The sequence below is a fragment of the Gymnoscopelus microlampas genome, assembly GCF_963454915.1.
Source record: "Gymnoscopelus microlampas genome assembly, chromosome: 5".
Classification (NCBI taxonomy): domain Eukaryota; kingdom Metazoa; phylum Chordata; class Actinopteri; order Myctophiformes; family Myctophidae; genus Gymnoscopelus; species Gymnoscopelus microlampas.
Genome location: NC_139942.1, coordinates 30,945,100 through 30,962,279, shown reverse-complemented (window position 1 = coordinate 30,962,279; position 17,180 = coordinate 30,945,100). Strand labels below are relative to the sequence as shown.

Below are 17,180 nucleotides of genomic sequence, written 5' to 3'. Positions count from 1 at the left end.
AGGGAAAACCTAAATACACCTAGATCTACAATGTTCACATGATCATTCATGTGAACATTGACATTAACACATAAAGTAGCCAAATAAAACCATGTGTATCAAGCAAAATGTTTCATTCTATGTAGGTATTTATTTAATTATTTATTTTCTATGAATAGGCGGCGCTATAACCGGAGTATGACAGAAGAGGAGAGCTAACCCTGCCCAGAACCCAGAATCCCAGCCGGAGCCTCGAACCCACCCAGCCTGTCAAGAGAGACAAGCGGAGCAGAGACACGAAGAAGGGTGTCGACGCAGGGGAAGGGAAGGAGGGGAGGCATTAGAGGAGGATACTTATAGTGGAATATTCAGAGACCCTAACAATGGCGGCTAAATCGGACGGGGTGCTGAAGATTAAGAAGAGCGATGTGGCGTTCACGCCTCTGCAGAACTCGGAGCACTCAGGCTCCGTGCAGGGGCTCAACCCGGGCTCCCAGCCGGACTCGGCGGGCACCGGGGACGGGGATTTCGTGAACGGGGAGTCGAGGTGCTGCGGCGGCGGTAGCTCCAACTCGACGTGCCTTCGCCTGGGCAGCAGGGAACGGGAACAGCCTCAGCATCAGAAATACACGCTGTGGGACTGCCTGTGGATCATAGCCGCAGTGGCGGTCTATTTCGCTGATGTGGGGACCGACGTGTGGCTGTCGGTGGACTACTACCTCCGCCGTCAGTACTGGTGGTTCGGACTGACGCTGTTCTTCGTGGTGCTGGGCTCGTTCTCCGTGCAGGTGTTCAGCTTCCGATGGTTCGTGCATGACTTCAGCACCGAGGACAGCGGCTCCGCGGGGCCGGGCTCGGGCATCGGGGGTAGTGCGGCAAACTGCTCGCACATGGACGGGAGCAAGTTGCTCAGCGGCTCGGCGTCGCACGGGGACGTTACGGCTCCCCAGCAGCACCACCCGTCCACGCCTCAGCGACAGGCGTCGACCGCCAGCAGGAACACAATGAGCAACAGCAACGCCAGCACCCTCGGGGGCGGCAGGAGTAAAAAACGCTCGGCCTCCTACTCGTTGTTCGTCTGGTTCGCTCAGTCCCTCATCCATATTCTACAGCTAGGACAGATATGGAGGTAAGATGCAATGAAAGGTGTGTGTGTGTGTGTGTGTGTATGTGTGTGTGTGTGTGTGTGTGTGTGTGTGTGTGTGTACGCGCGCGCGCGTGCGTGTGTGTGTGTGTGTGTGTGTGTGTGTGTGTGTGTGTGTGTGTATGTGTGCGCGCGCGTGCGTTCATGCATGTATAGTCTGCGCGCGTGTGTTGTTCTTGGATAAATGAATGAAGGAGTAAACGGGGAGGTACGCTCGGTATATTGTGCCCTGACAGCACGTAGGCACAGCAACGCAGGGGTCGCTTTAATACCATTCCATTGCCAAGTGTTTGTGTTCTCATTAGCCTACAGTGCGGTTTGGGGTAGTTTATACATTCTGCTATTATTAGTAGGGTTAGGAACCGGAACCGGTGGAATCGAGGGAACCGGATCCAACATTGAGGAACCGGAATCGGTTCCATCACATTTGGAACCGTTTCCGGAACTGTTTTTTTTAATCACGCTGTCAGAGCTGGTATACAGGTATGTGTACTTCACGTCTGCCGTACAATTACAATAACTGTGGTTCTCAAACTTTTTAATTTCAAGGAACACCATAACGGGTCCATTTGGTTCCATTTGTACACTCTCAGAGTTACAGTCCTGTGAGGTTTCATTTGGAACCCCCTATAGGAATCGAATCATAAAAGATCCCAACCCTAATGATTGTTGCCACTACAGTGCCAAAAGGGGAATAGCCCTGTAGCCTTTCATGTAACTAGGCTTATTTGCCCAGCCACGTTGTTTACACTACAGGATCAACAAGGCCAAAAGGGTTTGGGTGGGTGGCTGTGGTTCAGAAGCCTGAGTGGCCATTTGGGAGCCCGGAAGGTCCCCGATTCGATCCCCTGTTCTTTCTGGCTTTAGTGGCTTCATTTCGAAGTGTCCTTGAGCAAGACACTATAAACCGAACTGCACCTGATGATCAGGTTGTTGCCTGGCTTGCATGGTTGCCTCTGTCATGTGTGTGAATGTAGCATTATGTTTAAATGGATGAATGTGAGTAGGCTACACTGTAAAGTGCATGCCTTTGGATATAAATGAAGACTATTTTATTATTATAGAGAATTTCCATTCTCTAAATTTAAAATAAATCAATACAATCTTGTTGTTGGGTTAAACCCATGGTCTAGAAGCTCCATGTTTGGCCCTGAGAATAGTGGATATAGGCCTACACTCACACACATCTGTGCACCTTCAGAGCCCCTTTGATATTGAACATCTCTCCATGTATTGTAAATTATGTCTACAGTTTTTTATGTGCTATAATCTACTGTAAAGCTCTGTCCAGAAATAATGCTACTTTATCATAGCTGGTGACTCTCTTTTATGTTCTGCTATCTGTGATCTCTATTGATTTGCAATGTCCTACTTTCCTGATATTGCACCCAATGTGCAAGCACTGGCTTTAAATTTACAAATGTTGTGTTAAGGTGGGGTGATCAATTTTGATAAATACTGTTATTAGTAGGCAATTTCTTCATTAATGTGATGACAAATTGGATAGACACTGGTCTACCATTCCAACTCCAGCCTAATTTTGATTGATACACTGTTCCTCTGTGGCTCCAGCTACAGAATTTCATAACCTGTTCCTCCTTGGAAAGGGCTTGTTTTGGGCGACCCTGTAGCTGGTTTAGAGTGCATACCACATGGGCGCAGAATGCCTTCTACAGCGCGTCGCCTGTTCCACTCCCGGCGAGCCGGACCATTTGCTGTGTGTCGTTCCCTTCCTCTGTTCACATTTCCAGTCTCTCTTGTGTCTGCCTGAATAAAACATAAAAATGCCGAAAAAGAAAATGGCTTGTTGGCTCAGGGACCTATAGAAAGGCCACTGGTTCGAATCCAGTTGGTAGCTTGTGTCCCATAAATCCTATTGGACTACTATTTACTGAATATTATCAAATAGAGCAGAAGTACTGTAATAAAATCACCTGTAGATTTTTTATGAAATCACTGCAGTGATGTGCAGGAATTTCCTTTTTTTGGGGGGTGGGGGAATCAGATTTTCAGGGGATTTGATTCCCTGCACCATAAAGGAGATAATGCAAGTGATGTGCGTGTTGCACTTATCTAAAATGCTAATTCAAAACTTTGTTCTTTATTTTGAAATGCAGATCATATACCCTTTGCATAACATTCTGCATAAGTAATCCTCCTAAATTACCAATAGACAATTCTAGCTCTCTAGCTCTTTATCTCTCTTATTGTTGTTGTGATTACTTTTACGTGACATATTAACACAATGTAACACATGTAAACCCTTTCACTGACTTAACGCTGTGTCCTCATTATTCCCAGTACTCGTGCACATGTAACGGTTCAAATCTGGCGTATGACCCCTGCTGTCATGTCATCCCCTCACCTTCTTGCCTCTCTTCATATCGCTGACTAAAATGCCTCTGGTTGTGTGGTACTGTCATAGATGAATCAAATTTCTTTTTACAACTAAGGGTAAAAGAGGCCACGCAGGTCACCTCTTTTTGCATTTTTTGTATCTTTATGGAGAATGTTTGGAATGCTGAGAGGGAGACACCATACACAGTGTATGTGTGTTAATTTAACTATTATTTACCTGTAATGGTCCATGTTGACACCTTCTGAATTAAATTAACACTCAAGTGTATCTCTGGCATACAGGCTTATGGAAACATCCTGATACTCTTGTCATGGATTCACCCACTAGAAATTTGTCTGCAGCAGTTTTTAGGTCCTGCTCCAGTTGTGGGAGGAAGCAATCAGAAAATGAAATCACTATCAGGAGACCATTCAAACCAAGCTTTGTGAAGCAAAATAATTTAATCCATTATGCCAACAGTAATGGATGGGCTATTGATCAACTCTACCACAACTTTGTAATAAAACTATCAATCCATTATTAATCACATTCAGCGTTGCCATTTACTGTACAATTCTCTTCATTAAATACCACAGCATCCTTACAAGCTATTAATGGACACTGTTATCTCACGTTCAATACTGTAATACCCCCCTATTTGATTCTTTGTTGTAGACATTTGATGCTGTCTGGTGATGGGTGATGGGTGCTTGGTTTAGTTATTGCACAAATAATGTATTGTATTACTACAACGATTGTAGCATTGACATCAAATACAACTCAACTTACTCTTAATAGTCAGGGCAATACTTAAAGTAGCCTAGATGGTCAGGATTCATTTCTTTAAGGTTAGGTAATATTATGTTTTCACTCATTTTTGCCAGTTCAGACTAGCCATGTAAACTATTTTTATCCATATGAAAATACCAGCACCATTATCTGCTTTTCAAAGTACTAGCACGTTCTCTGGGAGACAGGTGAGAAACAGCATAGACCTAACAACAACACTTTGACTCATATGTCAAAGACAATATGTCCTTGACATATGTCTTTCTGACCACAGTTATCTGTTACTGTTCATAGTGATGTCAAAACTTCACACCTGTAGGCGCTTTGTTCTCGGATCTGCATCTTGCATCTGTGATTTGGGCTTGAAAGGCATTAGGTCTTCATTTTAACTGTTGAGTAGACAGAGGAGTCTTAAGACTAACTGTCCTGGATGGAAGTGTACTGTTTTACTGTTTTACAATGTTTATTTCTTGCCTGGCAGTGTGCTGTAGAGCCAGTGGAAGCTATGTGTCATGCTTTATGTTGCATCATGATCATTGTATCATCCCATGTAATTGTACCTGGAGACTTTCTGAGTCTCTCTCTGTGTGTGTGTGTGTGTGTGTGTGTGTGTGTGTGTGTGTGTGTGTGTGTGTGTGTGTGTGTGTGTGTGTGTGTGTGTGTGTGTGTGTGTGTGTGTGTGTGTGTGTGTGTGTGTGTGTGTGTGTGTGTGTGTGTGTGTGTGTGCTCGATTGTGTCCTCACAGGGATAGAATGGGTGGGTTAGGAAAAGAATGGAAGGTCTACACAAGTACAGTACAGCAAGACAAAACTACATGTGTGAGATGAAACTCATTAGTCACAAATAGAGCAGTGAGGTTTCTAGTCACAGTGGAGTAGAGAGTCAGACTGGGAGATAGACTGACAGGCTATAGAGCTGGCCCTGTACAGTCTCAGATGAGCTCACCATGGTTTCTATTATTAGCCCTCCATCTGGGGACTCTGCTGTAATAAGATTCACAGTCACATTTATTGTAGTTCTAAGAGGTTGGAGGCTTGAAATAGCAACTGACTGTAGATTGATTTGTTATGGATTTTGAGTTTAGAATAGATCTGCTATTTTGGATTCCAACACTGTTGATTGTCGTAACATAACTATTATGAACAAGTGGAAAACACAACATAGTGCATCGCTCCGTGTTGTCGGCTTGCCTGCCGTTGCAAGTTTATTGTGCTGAGAACGTGGCGCTTTGTGACGTGAAATTCAGCGTGTTCAGGCTTCCGTATCCAGCATTGGCCGGGCTATTTGCATGGGTGAAATAGGCTCTCTCTCTCTCTTTCCCTCTCTCCCCCCTTCCTCTCTTCCTCCCCACCCATCTGACCCCAGCCATTAAGTGGTCAGAGGGGTGGGCAGCGAATGCTTTTGAGATTTTCAAGTGGGCCATAAAAGGTTCAGAACCACTGATGTACACGATACTGTATGTGTACTGATAGGACACACCATGTACTGTACATACTATGTACTGATAGGACACACCCACCACAGCCACTACAGTATGTAAAGTACACTAACTTTAACCTCAAGGTTCAAGGTTTCTTTTTTCTTACGGTACATAAAAGTAAAATTCCTTTGTGTCTGGTCTAAACCTGGTATAGAATGACAACTCCAAAACATCCTATCAAGGAGAAACAAATACAATTCTCTTCTCTTCTCCTTCCACTCTCCTGGTAAGGCTGTCTTTAGCAACCATATACCCCTGGCTTCACTACAAGTCCATGTTTATAGCCCACACGCGCGCGCACGCACGCACGCACGCACGCACGCACGCACGCACGCACGCACGCACGCACGCACACACACACACGTGAGGCCTGGATCAGCAGGCTGAGATGGATGGTGCTGGATCAGCATGAAGGTGTCTTTGCTGGCGCTGTACCAACCGTTGCTGCTGGGTGCGTTTCTTCTCGAGGCCGATTTAACTCCAGGTCATTGGGGTTGATGTTTCACCTCTTTAGTGTCTCTTTTAGCTGATCTTTATACTGCAGCTTTGGACCACCGGGATTTCTGCTGGCTGACAGGATCTGTCCATAAAGCAGTTGACGGGGCAAACGGTAGACAGGCATCAGGATGACATGGCGGGACCACCAGAGTTGCCTCTGTGCTAGGGTTGCCTTGATGCTGATGCATTGGAGAATGGGGAACACGGTCCTGCCAGGTGATGCCAAACTGCTGTACAACCTTGATGGGTATTCCGTTAATGCTCAACACTAGAGGGACCTCTTTGGCATGATGACTGAATAAAGTTCTATTCTATTCTTCTTCTAGTGAGCGATTAACAAAGGACATGCATGGCAGCTGGGCTGTGGGCCAGATGCGCACAACTACTCTATCTGCATATTGCAGCTCCTGGATGTTGCTGACCCAGGTCTTACTTTTTGCCTGTAGGCGTCTGATGCTAAACTAGAAAGTCTCCGCCAGGCCGGGTTGCCTACCCATGGCCCACAAACTTTGGGTCACAGCCACTCGGAATGGGATCTGAAAAATCTAACTTATACATCTTGATCACATGACCCCAGAGACGATTTGTACGAGTTTAGGACGAAATCTGTAGGAGTGGTAGCAAAAAGTGTGTTTGAAGAAAACACTATGGCAGAAAATGTTATCTGGTACAAACAGGGCCTATATGTTGCATCATGATCCAAGGAATCCAGAGGATTTATTGTACGACCTACGGTTCAAGAGTTATAGGCCAAAACGTGAAGTGGGCTGTTGTAGCGCCACTATGAGATTTGAAAAATTGGGGATGGAGGTTCTTCCTCTGCCTAGTGGGGATGTGCGTGCAAAGTTTCACGGCAATCGGATGCTGCGTTTATGATTTGAGGCATTTTGTTCAAAACGGGCCACTCCTGCAAACTTTAGAAGCCAATCAGTATGGAAAAATCGGACAGATCCGGCTTGATCAAATGACTATAGAGCTAATGTGTACCGATTTGCGTGACGTTTGGACAAATATCTTAAGAAGAATTCCGCAAACATCTGCCTCCTGGTGGCGCTATAACAGGCCGATGTGAGAAATTTGGGGCAGAGGTTTTTACTTGGCCTCCAAGGAGTATGCATGCACAGTTTCATGCTGATCGGTGCCGGAGATTTGTTGCTCACAGACAAACGGACGGACACATGGACACACGGACGGACTGAAACGTGGACGGACAGGGGCGATAGTCTCGGCCACGCCTTCGGCCTGGTGGAGACAACAAGCTCCCATCAAGGTGGAACTGAATTTGAACACCTCTATCTTCCTTGATGGACTTGTGTAAGAGGGGTGTGGCTGCTGTCAGGAAAATATTTTATATCACATACAGCAGGGGTATTCAACTAGATTAGACAGGGAGACAAAATTGTTAAATGAATTGAGGTCGGGGGCCACAGGCCTATGTAAACAATGTTCATGGTTAACCGTTTAACCGGTAACTGTCAAGACATCTGTAACCAGTTAATACCATTACGTTAATATTTATTTGTCATTTAAGGCTGGATCAGAACATGGTCATGCTGTTTTGTTGATTCGATTGTATTTTTGGCATTCTAAAAGCCAGTCAATAGGTGGTTTCAGAGTTATTATCAATACAGCAATACAGCAAAACTATTACTTTTGAACACCTAAATATTTTAAGTAAGTACTCCAGTACCTTTACTTAATAGTAATATTTGACCTGGAGTATCTAGCCTATACTTTGTGTTGTGCAAGTAACAGCTGCATACTTTGACTTTTTGTTGTGCGGAGAGTCATTTACTGGAAATGGCCTGATCTGCTGTAAAGCAGAGGTTGTGTAATGAACACTGAACATTGTATTGTCATAGTAACAAGGCAGACAGCTGACAACTTTCACTTTGACTTGTGTCTAGAGAGTAATTTACTGGAAATCACTTGATCTACTGTAACCCCCCCCCCCCTTCTGGGCATGTCACAAATGTGTTGCAAAACCATGCTCTGTGTGTTTATACATCTGCTATTTAAATATAATACATACTTTTTCAAGCCTGTATCTCCTATATCCAGTATCTCAAAAATATTGAGAGACCAATCAAACATTTTATTTATAATACCAAAATATCAACCTTGTGAAAAGTATGTTCATTCATTATGCACTCAATGCTCGGCATGAAGGCTTCTTTTACACACATTGTCAATGGAGATTGGCAGGGAGGTGATCAGCCTGCAGCACTGCTGAGGTCGCTTTGACAGCCCTTATTGTTCTTGGAAATAAGCGATGCCCGGTAGTTTCCAGCCCTTGTGCCAAGTACTATTATGGAATAATTTTCACATCCACACAATAATTTTTCACATTTCATATCGCACACACCATACCTGTAACTTTCACTAACCACCAAAACATTTTTTTTTATTAATTGAAAATCGACGAATTGCTCAAGGGGCCACAAGAAAGGTCCCTGTGGGCCGCAATTGGCCCGCGGGCCGCCAGTTGAATATCCATGACATACAGTATAGGCCAGTATACATTTCTGCTTCACCCCAACTTTCACAGGGAATGGGGGGGATTGCTGGCCACCGATAAGTACACATGCATGCCATTGTGGAACTGTTTGAGGATGGCGAGAAATTTAAGGGGGATGCCAAATTTATTTGATAAAATAATAATTTAGTGTACTCCAAAGGTCAAAAGCCTTAGTGAGGTCAATGAAGGTGATGAACAGGTCCTTATTCTGCTTCCTGCATTTCACCCTTGTCGAGCAGCGAAGAATATCCAGACTGAGTGCTTCGTGTTTTTCTGAAGCCACACTGTCCCCTATGTATTGTAAGACGAAACAGCATTATTTCTCAATAATGCTGTTTTGCCTCACAACGCATATTACACATACACACACACACACACACACACACACACACACACACACACACACACACACACACACACACACACACACACACACACACACACAGACCCTCTTCTCACCTCCTACAGACAAAATGCTAAAAAGCTCCCTAGTAAACATTGGTAAGTCTGTTATTTACCCACTCAGTCGGGGCTGATTGTTTGTTGCTTAGCAACATTTGTATTGATGGAATCCTGAAGGAACTATTTTTGTTGAGCATAACACGGATGGAGCAAACAACAGTCTCCAATTACTTGATGAAAAGCATATAATATAACGTTTTGCGGCCTTGTGCCTACAACCTACAACCGAATCACACTGTGCTGATATACAATATAACAGCACTCCCTCTCGTGTGATATTGATTACTGAAGAGCCCTGAGTTGAAAATGGGCGGAAATATCCTTTCATTATCAGTCAGTAGTTGTAGTAGTATGCTCATAAATTGTCCTCTTTGTTACTGACAGTAACCCTTTGCCTTATAGATTGTTTAATAAATACTGGGATATTTTGTCCTGAAATGCAAGTGGATCCCTTGTGCACAACCACAGGGAATCACGATTGAAACAGCTATACATTAATGTCCCAGTAGAGGTGTGTGTGTGTGTGTGTGTGTGTGTGTGTGTGTGTGTGTGTGTGTGTGTGTGTGTGTGTGTGTGTGTGTGTGTGTGTGTGTGTGTGTGTGTGTGTGTGTGTGTGTGTGTGTGTACATGCATGCGTGAGTGCGTGCATGCAAGTGTTGAAAGGCTTGCCTGCCTTCTGTTGCATTATTCACAACTTTCTCCTAGCGGTTTATTTCTGAGAGAGAGAGAGAGAGAGAGAGAGAGAGAGAGAGAGAGAGAGAGAGAGAGAGAGAGAGAGAGAGAGAGAGAGAGAGAGAGAGAGAGAGAGAGAGAGAGAGAGAGAGAGAGAGAGAGAGAGAGAGAGAGAGAGAGAGAGAGAGAGAGAGAGAGAGAGAGAGAGAGAGAGAGAGAGAGAGAGAGAGAGAGAGAGAGAGAGAGAGAGAGAGAGAGAGTGTGAGTGAGTGAGTGAGTTAAGGGGAGTGCTAGGATTTCAAATGGATCTTCAATGAAAGCATGTTCATTTTAGCACAATTTGCTTTTGATCTTTTCGCCCCCCATACCTTTTATTTGTCTTCCCTCATCTGTCCCTTTTCCCCTGACTGTATTTTCATTTTCTGTCTGTTCTCCCTGGGCTTCAGCCTCCTTGCTCCTTTCCCAGTCTGTTTAGCCCCTGCAACTTCCGTTGCCACGGTCACGCTCTGTGGCTTGTGCTAAGTAACTTTTTGGATTACTTTTGGAAGGTATCTTTGCTTTATTAGACAGAACAGCACAGAGAGATAAGGAGAGGGCCAGACAGGATGTGACACAGGTCTTAAGCCTGTGTCACAGGCAATCGAAAGGGTGGAACCATAGAAACTTCATATCTGACAGCTGCAAACCAAGGGATTCGGCACACTAGCTCTAATTTCTATTTGTTTTCGCCATCAAAAGGCATTTGGATACCTAAAACTAATTTCAATCAGCAAGACTTTCTTGGATAAGTGAAATTATTTAAAAAAAAAAAGGATTTCCGATGGTAAGGGATTTCTATTTCCGTGCAAAGGAGGGATATCGTCTTAACACTTCCTGTTGACGTTTCCACTTCCACTTGACAACTCGAGAGACCAATCAGAGAGAGAGAGAGAGAGAGAGTAGTTTAGATGCTCTCTCCCTTTTGAACATGGGAACCACATAAAGGTGCAGACCGCGGCCCTGACCTCTGGCCTAGCGGTCCGGGCACTTAGGCTCTAATGCAGCCGTGACAGCGTGTCGCGGGTTCGAGTCCCGTTCCCCACGACCTTTGCTGCGTGTCACTCCCCGTCTCTCTCTCCCTGTTCCTGTCTGTCAATAAAGGCTGTATTGGTGTATGAGGGGCAGCTTGCCATAACTACGCCTGAGTCGTATGTACAGTACTTTTCTGTTTTATAATCATTACTGTTATTATCTACATGAGATAAGGTGTTTTGCTATGAAAACCCACATTTTTTATTTAAGCAAGTATCCTACTACATGTCTAACATTTTTAACAAGCCGCTTGAAAATCGTTTCGGAATTCAGCAAGTTATGATGATTTTAATTGTGGAGAAACCTCCTGCTTCAATAGACATATACAGTACAGTACATGGGGCGTACATGCATTAGAAGGCACAGCTAGAAGGCACCGATATGGCAGCCCATTGATCGCTCCGATGAGCAGCAGCAGCAGCAGCCGATGCGGTATCTATGTACTGTATATACTGTATCTATATGGGAAGCACAGATCTTAACCACTTAAGCCGTATTTTAAAGATAGCTAAAATAGCTGATCTTCAAGCAAGCAGCAAGTTGTGAGTTTGAAGATCTGCTTTAAGTGTTTTGCACAGGGACACCACAAAACATTGCTGGAGCTGGGAATTGAACCTGGGACACGTTTTGTTTTAGGGCTAATGCTTTGGGGCAGCCACTGACAGTTATTGACAGTTTGACTGATGGAGAGTTTGATTGAACGTTTAACAGACATTCACATAATTCTTAAAGATGAAGTAATTCACTCTTTCAGAAGTAATTATTGTATTCCTTCAAACATCCTCAGGTCTCATCTTCTCAGGCCTGTGTGTATGAAAGACTGAGAGTACAGTATTTATGTGCAAACAAACGTGCGTGTGTGTGTGCGTGCGTGCGTGCGTGCGTGCGTGCGTGTGTGCGTGCGTGCGTGTGAGAGGCGGCTTGTCTTCCTACCAGCTGCCATGCTAACCAAAATTAAGTTTGTCATTGTCTGTATTTACCCCACCTTTATCCAAAGAGCTTTACAATGTGCAGTACATTTGCACACCGAACACGATGCCAGAAGGAGCCAGGGATCAACTGAAAATACTTTTTTTTTTTACTTCATTCTAGAGATGGATAGGTTAAAAGAATACACTACAAACTTGGATTATAGGGATAATAATGTCCGCTTTAGCTTTTGTTATACTGGTCTGATTTCAGTACATTACAGATTTATAGTACAGTACAGTCATAAAACATGGAGGTACAATTGGTAGGAAGATGTATGCACCCACGTTTTGGTTTCTTCTATTTTTCCCCCTTTTCTTCCAATTTAGTCATTAAGCCAATTCACTTTTCCCCTTCTTCTGTAGTCTCTATCACTGCTAACCTCTACAGTTGCATGGGAGGGTGTAGACAACCACGTGTATCTCTGATAGTCTGCTTTTTTTCACCTGACATTGAGGAGAGTCGCCCAATAGTACACCCTGGGTGGGTGTACAGTACTACCCAGTTGCACGCATGTGTATTGGGTAATCTGAAACATTTTAATGAACAAGATCAGACCTATCTAATGATATAATTGATGTACTGAAATCGGAGTAATCGAGGACGTTTCTGCTTGTTGGACATTGCAGTGTAAAACAAAAATATAATTTCCATGTGACCAGCAGTACGGCGCATTGTGGCTGTACTGTATGGACAGCTCCCTGTCGCCAACAGTAAAAAATACTGTGAATGTGCTGGGTAGCTCTCAGTGGCTGACAGTAAAAAGGCTGCGAATGCACTGGACAGCTCCCGGTGCACAACAGTAAAATGACTGGATGTACAGGAAGAGCATGAGTTGTCAATATAGCTATTGACAAGTAGACAAAAGAACGAGACAAAAAGGCAAAAGAACAACCACATTTTGTAGTTTCCTAGGCTAGGTCTCCTCTATTTCTCCACGTCTACCTGCTATCGTTTTGTCTCTTATCTTTAATCCAGACCACTGCAGGCAGGCAGGCTCTAGCTGAGTTGATTGGTTACCATAGAAATGGCAGCAGAATGATGATATAAAGCCTATTTTTTCCTCTCTGTCTTTTTTTTCTCTCCTTCCTCTGTTTGCTTGAAAAATGAGAGGAGACTGCCAGTCACCGTGTTGATGTCTTCTTGTATGTTTTTCTTTCTGTCTCTGTGTCTGCCTGTCTTTCTAATCTGTCTGTTTGCATTGCTCTGATGCCTGCCTTTCTTTCTTTATTTCTTTCTTTCAAGTGGAATTTGGACTGACTGCTAATGTTGGTCTGACTTAGAAACTTCCAATAAACTTTGATTCTTTATATTTTGATTCACCCTAGAGTTCTCAAATCCTGCCCGAACCCGGGCCCAAAATCTATGCTAATTAGTCGGGCCGGGCCGAGCCTCGGGTTCCGTGAAGAAAAAAAAAGCGGCCTAACAGTAAGGCTGACGGAAATGGCAGTGGATGTGTTGGATGAAACTCAAAGTGCAGTTTACGCAGGTATCTAGTTTGTCGCCGTCCGACCTTCCTAGCCCGTGTTATTAAAGAAAAATGGACGACAATGGCCAAAACTCAATCGAAAATCGTCCGTTTTCAAGATGTTTAGGCCATTATCTCTGGAACGGAAGGTCCAATCTGCTCAGTTCAAAGCTTGTTGGATGCCTGACTTTGAGGACATTAAGCACACAATTGCACATTTTCGGGTTGGCGAGAAATTTGGTTGGGTGCCCAGTTAGGGCCGGGCCTTCATTTTCAGGCCCGTTGAGAACTCTAATTCACCCTCATCCCCTGACCATTATACACAATGGTCAATGACAGATACCTGTGTGTGTGTGTGTGTGTGTGTGTGTGTGTGTGTGTGTGTGTGTGTGTGTGTGTGTGTGTGTGTGTGTGTGTGTGTGTGTGTGTGTGTGTGTGTGTGTGTGTGTGTGTGTGTGTGTGTGTGTGTGCCCATGCCCATGCTCTACTGTAGTTTGTTGCTGTCTCATCATATTAATTGTCTGCTGTGTCTTTGGCCTATTTGGGTCCTGGCCACACATTTGCAACCTTTCGAAACAGATATTTTAACATCCAAACAGCACAACGTCAACCTCTAGACAGTGTTACGACAATGTACAATATAAGTGTTCACTGCATGTTTGCTGCACCACTGAGAGGAATTGATTGGAACATTCTGTAGTGCTAGTGAAGGATAAATGCAGGATTGGTGACTTCTACAATGTCTACTACCACTGTACTGTATCCAAAGCTGTGGAAAGAAAGAAAGAAAGAAAGAAAGAAAGAAAGAAAGAAAGAAAGAAAGAAAGAAAGAAAGAACAAAGTGGATGAATAAAACAATGCTCTTATCTTCCACTCTACTTCACCAGTACTTGCTTTTGGCAGGGGCTGTAGTTTGTGTGTGTGTGTGTGTGTGTGTGTGTGTGTGTGTGTGTGTGTGTGTGTGTGTGTGTGTGTGTGTGTGTGTGTGTGTGTGTGTGTGTGTGTGTGTGTGTGTGTGTGCATGCGTTCGTGCGTGCTCTGCTTCGCCACTGTCACATTGCATTGATGCTGTGCTGAGTTGTGTCCTCGGGGTATGGGAGCCATGTCTAATCTCACCCTGCCATAGTCACAGAGAGAGAGACATAGAGAGAGAGAGAGAGAAGAGGGGACAGACAGACAGACATAAATTATGAACCTCCCCTCCAAGTCTTGTAACTCTAGCCCTTACGGTTTCTGAGGAAAAAAATACTTGAATTCGAGTTTTTTCATTTTCCCATTAAAGTTTATTAATGCACTAATAAATCAATATCAATTGAAGTATGTAACCAATCTCTTAGCAAAGTACAAGCAGACGAGGCCCGGTGAAGCCGGTCAATTTGACATATGGCACGAGTGTGGGAAAAATAAACTGTGGGAGAAATAGCGCGCCACAATAAAGTTTATTTAGAAAGAATGATAAAGTCGGAAGAGTACTATACAAAAAGGATAGAAAATGCCCCGGTTCAGAGCTCGAGTCATCTGGCCTGGGAACTTCCTGAAATCAAGCATTTAGAGATGGATAGAGTTTTGCATTACATATCGTTGCTGTCAGGCAGAAACCTTGGATGTCTATATTTCAACCTTTTATGTTTTTTCATAAACTAGACCATACCCGGTGAAGTGCGCAGGCAAAAGTAGTTGCAAACGTGGGGTTATTGCACGTCCTGTCTCTCTCTGTCCCCCTCTCTCCCTCCCCCTCCCCCTCTCTCTCTCTGTCCAGCCGGCAAGCATGGCCACATTCTTGACATTCTTTGACATAAAAATGCGAATAAACAGCTGAGATTTAGTGATATCGAAGAAGTGGCTCGACAGTTCCATGCACATGGTAATGGTCAATGGCTGTGCGCGATTTGAGAGCAATAGCGCCAGGCAGTGAGGAGAACCGGGCAGAAGAATTTTTGACATAAAAATGGGAATAAACAGCTGAGATTTAGTGATATCGAAAAACGGGCTTCGGAGTTCCATGCGCATGGTGATGGTGAATGGCTGTGCGCGATTTGAGAGCAATAGCTCCAGGCACCGAGGAGAACCGGGCAGAAACGTGTTTGGGCTCACAGGTTTGGCTTCAGTGGTTTGGTGTCAGACAGACACTAACTACTACAGAGGTTACTAGAATTATAGAAGGATGATTGCGCTACTTCATCATTCAAGAGTGTCGAGTAAAAGTGGTGAAAATAGCAGTTCGACAAGCTCACAACGCGGAGCGATGCGACTATTTTCACTCTTTTATCATGTTTTTAAAATAAAAAATTAAAAAGGAACGGTTTTGGACATACAAGGTACAGCTACAATCTCCAGAGGCACTTGGGCCCACAAACAAGCCAAATACCCCTCACTGACAGATCTCTAGGATTGGAACTCTACCCAGTACTGCTACCCTCTGTGTAAATACTCTTGATGTGCACTCAATACAAGTGCAATAAAGCATTTATTTATTCATACAAGTAAAATGTGGAATCTAACAGTATGTAACTACCCTCTGTGCACACTTTCAACAAGTACAATAATTCATTTTGATTTATTGATCTACCTATGTTGTCTATATCAGCCTCAGTAGTCTGCTACATTGTATATTGCATATCATACTGTAAATACTGTAGTTAATGTAAATGTTTAATACAATTGTCATTCAGTGTAATGCACCAACCTTGTGAGACAAATTCCTCTTACTCTATGTGCATACACTATCTGGTAATGAAAATAATGAAGACACATTTTTAAAGAGTGTTTATAAAAGAGTATTTATAAAGAGTGCTATAATTGCAGTGCTGAGGAAATGTTTTTGCACTGATTCAAGTAGGAACTACAAGTAGAAAATTGCAGATCATTTGTCAATTATATCTTGTAAATGACAGTGGATTTGTCACGCTATTGTGTATGCTTGCCTTCTTTCTAAACTAAAGGCTCTAAATATTTTCAGAATGTGAAAGGCCAACGCATCTGCATTTTTCTGGGAAAAGCTAAATTTGATTTGAATTTGTATGCAGGGGACACATTTTGATGCCAGGTGTAAATGTAATCTGCCTTACTGTAATGTGCCAGCCAATAACAACCAAAGGATAGCCCATAGTCCTCCATCAGTGCTAATCATGAGTAAGTGGTTTCAAGTTGGTTCCAAGTGTTTGCTACAGTAGGTCATACGGTGGTTGCTATCGTTGCCTGGCCATTACTCCATGACACTGCTACCATCCCATCCCATGGACTAACAGTTTACCACAGGCTGTATAGTGTATTTACAGTATTTGTTATTATTCCATTGATTAAATGCCTGGACTACGTGTTGGCTGAAACCTGACCACATTTACATAGTTTTTTTGTTATATTTAAATCATCCGTTGAAGTCATTCAATAAATAAAGAATTCCAGTAGAAGGAAATTGTGTGGGGAGCAGTAATAGTATAGCTGCTGCTTTTGGCTTCTCAAGTACAGTAAGTGTGTGCGTGTGTGTGTGTGTGTGTGTGTGTGTGTGTGCGTCTGTGCGTGCGTGCATGCATGAGTGTGCGTGCGTGCGTGCGTGCGTGTGTGTGTGTGTGTGTGTGCGCGCGTGTGTGCGCGTGTGTGTGTGTGTGCGTGCACGCGTGTGTTGCGGCATTAGTCAGACAGCTGAAATGCTGTAGATGCAGATTTATCAGAAAATAAAATACTCAACCTACCTTAAAATTCTTTCCACTTTATAGTCCAACAAAACTGTGAGACAAACTCAAAAAATGATGCTTCACAACTAAGCAAAGACTTCAAACAACTTAAGGAACT

At 43.7% G+C, this 17,180-nt stretch overlaps 1 protein-coding gene across 1 annotated transcript in view; it reads left to right on the top strand.

The window, feature by feature from the left end:
* Positions 1-362: 362 nt before the first annotated feature.
* xkr4 (XK related 4) overlaps positions 363-17,180 on the top strand; it is a gene marked incomplete at both ends in the record, with an annotated part of 38,852 nt that continues 22,034 nt past the window's right edge. Inside the window, one exon of the mRNA XM_084058834.1 lies at positions 363-1,108. Coding sequence (XP_083914960.1) covers positions 363-1,108 — 746 coding nt within the window. The remainder of the gene's footprint in view (positions 1,109-17,180) is intronic.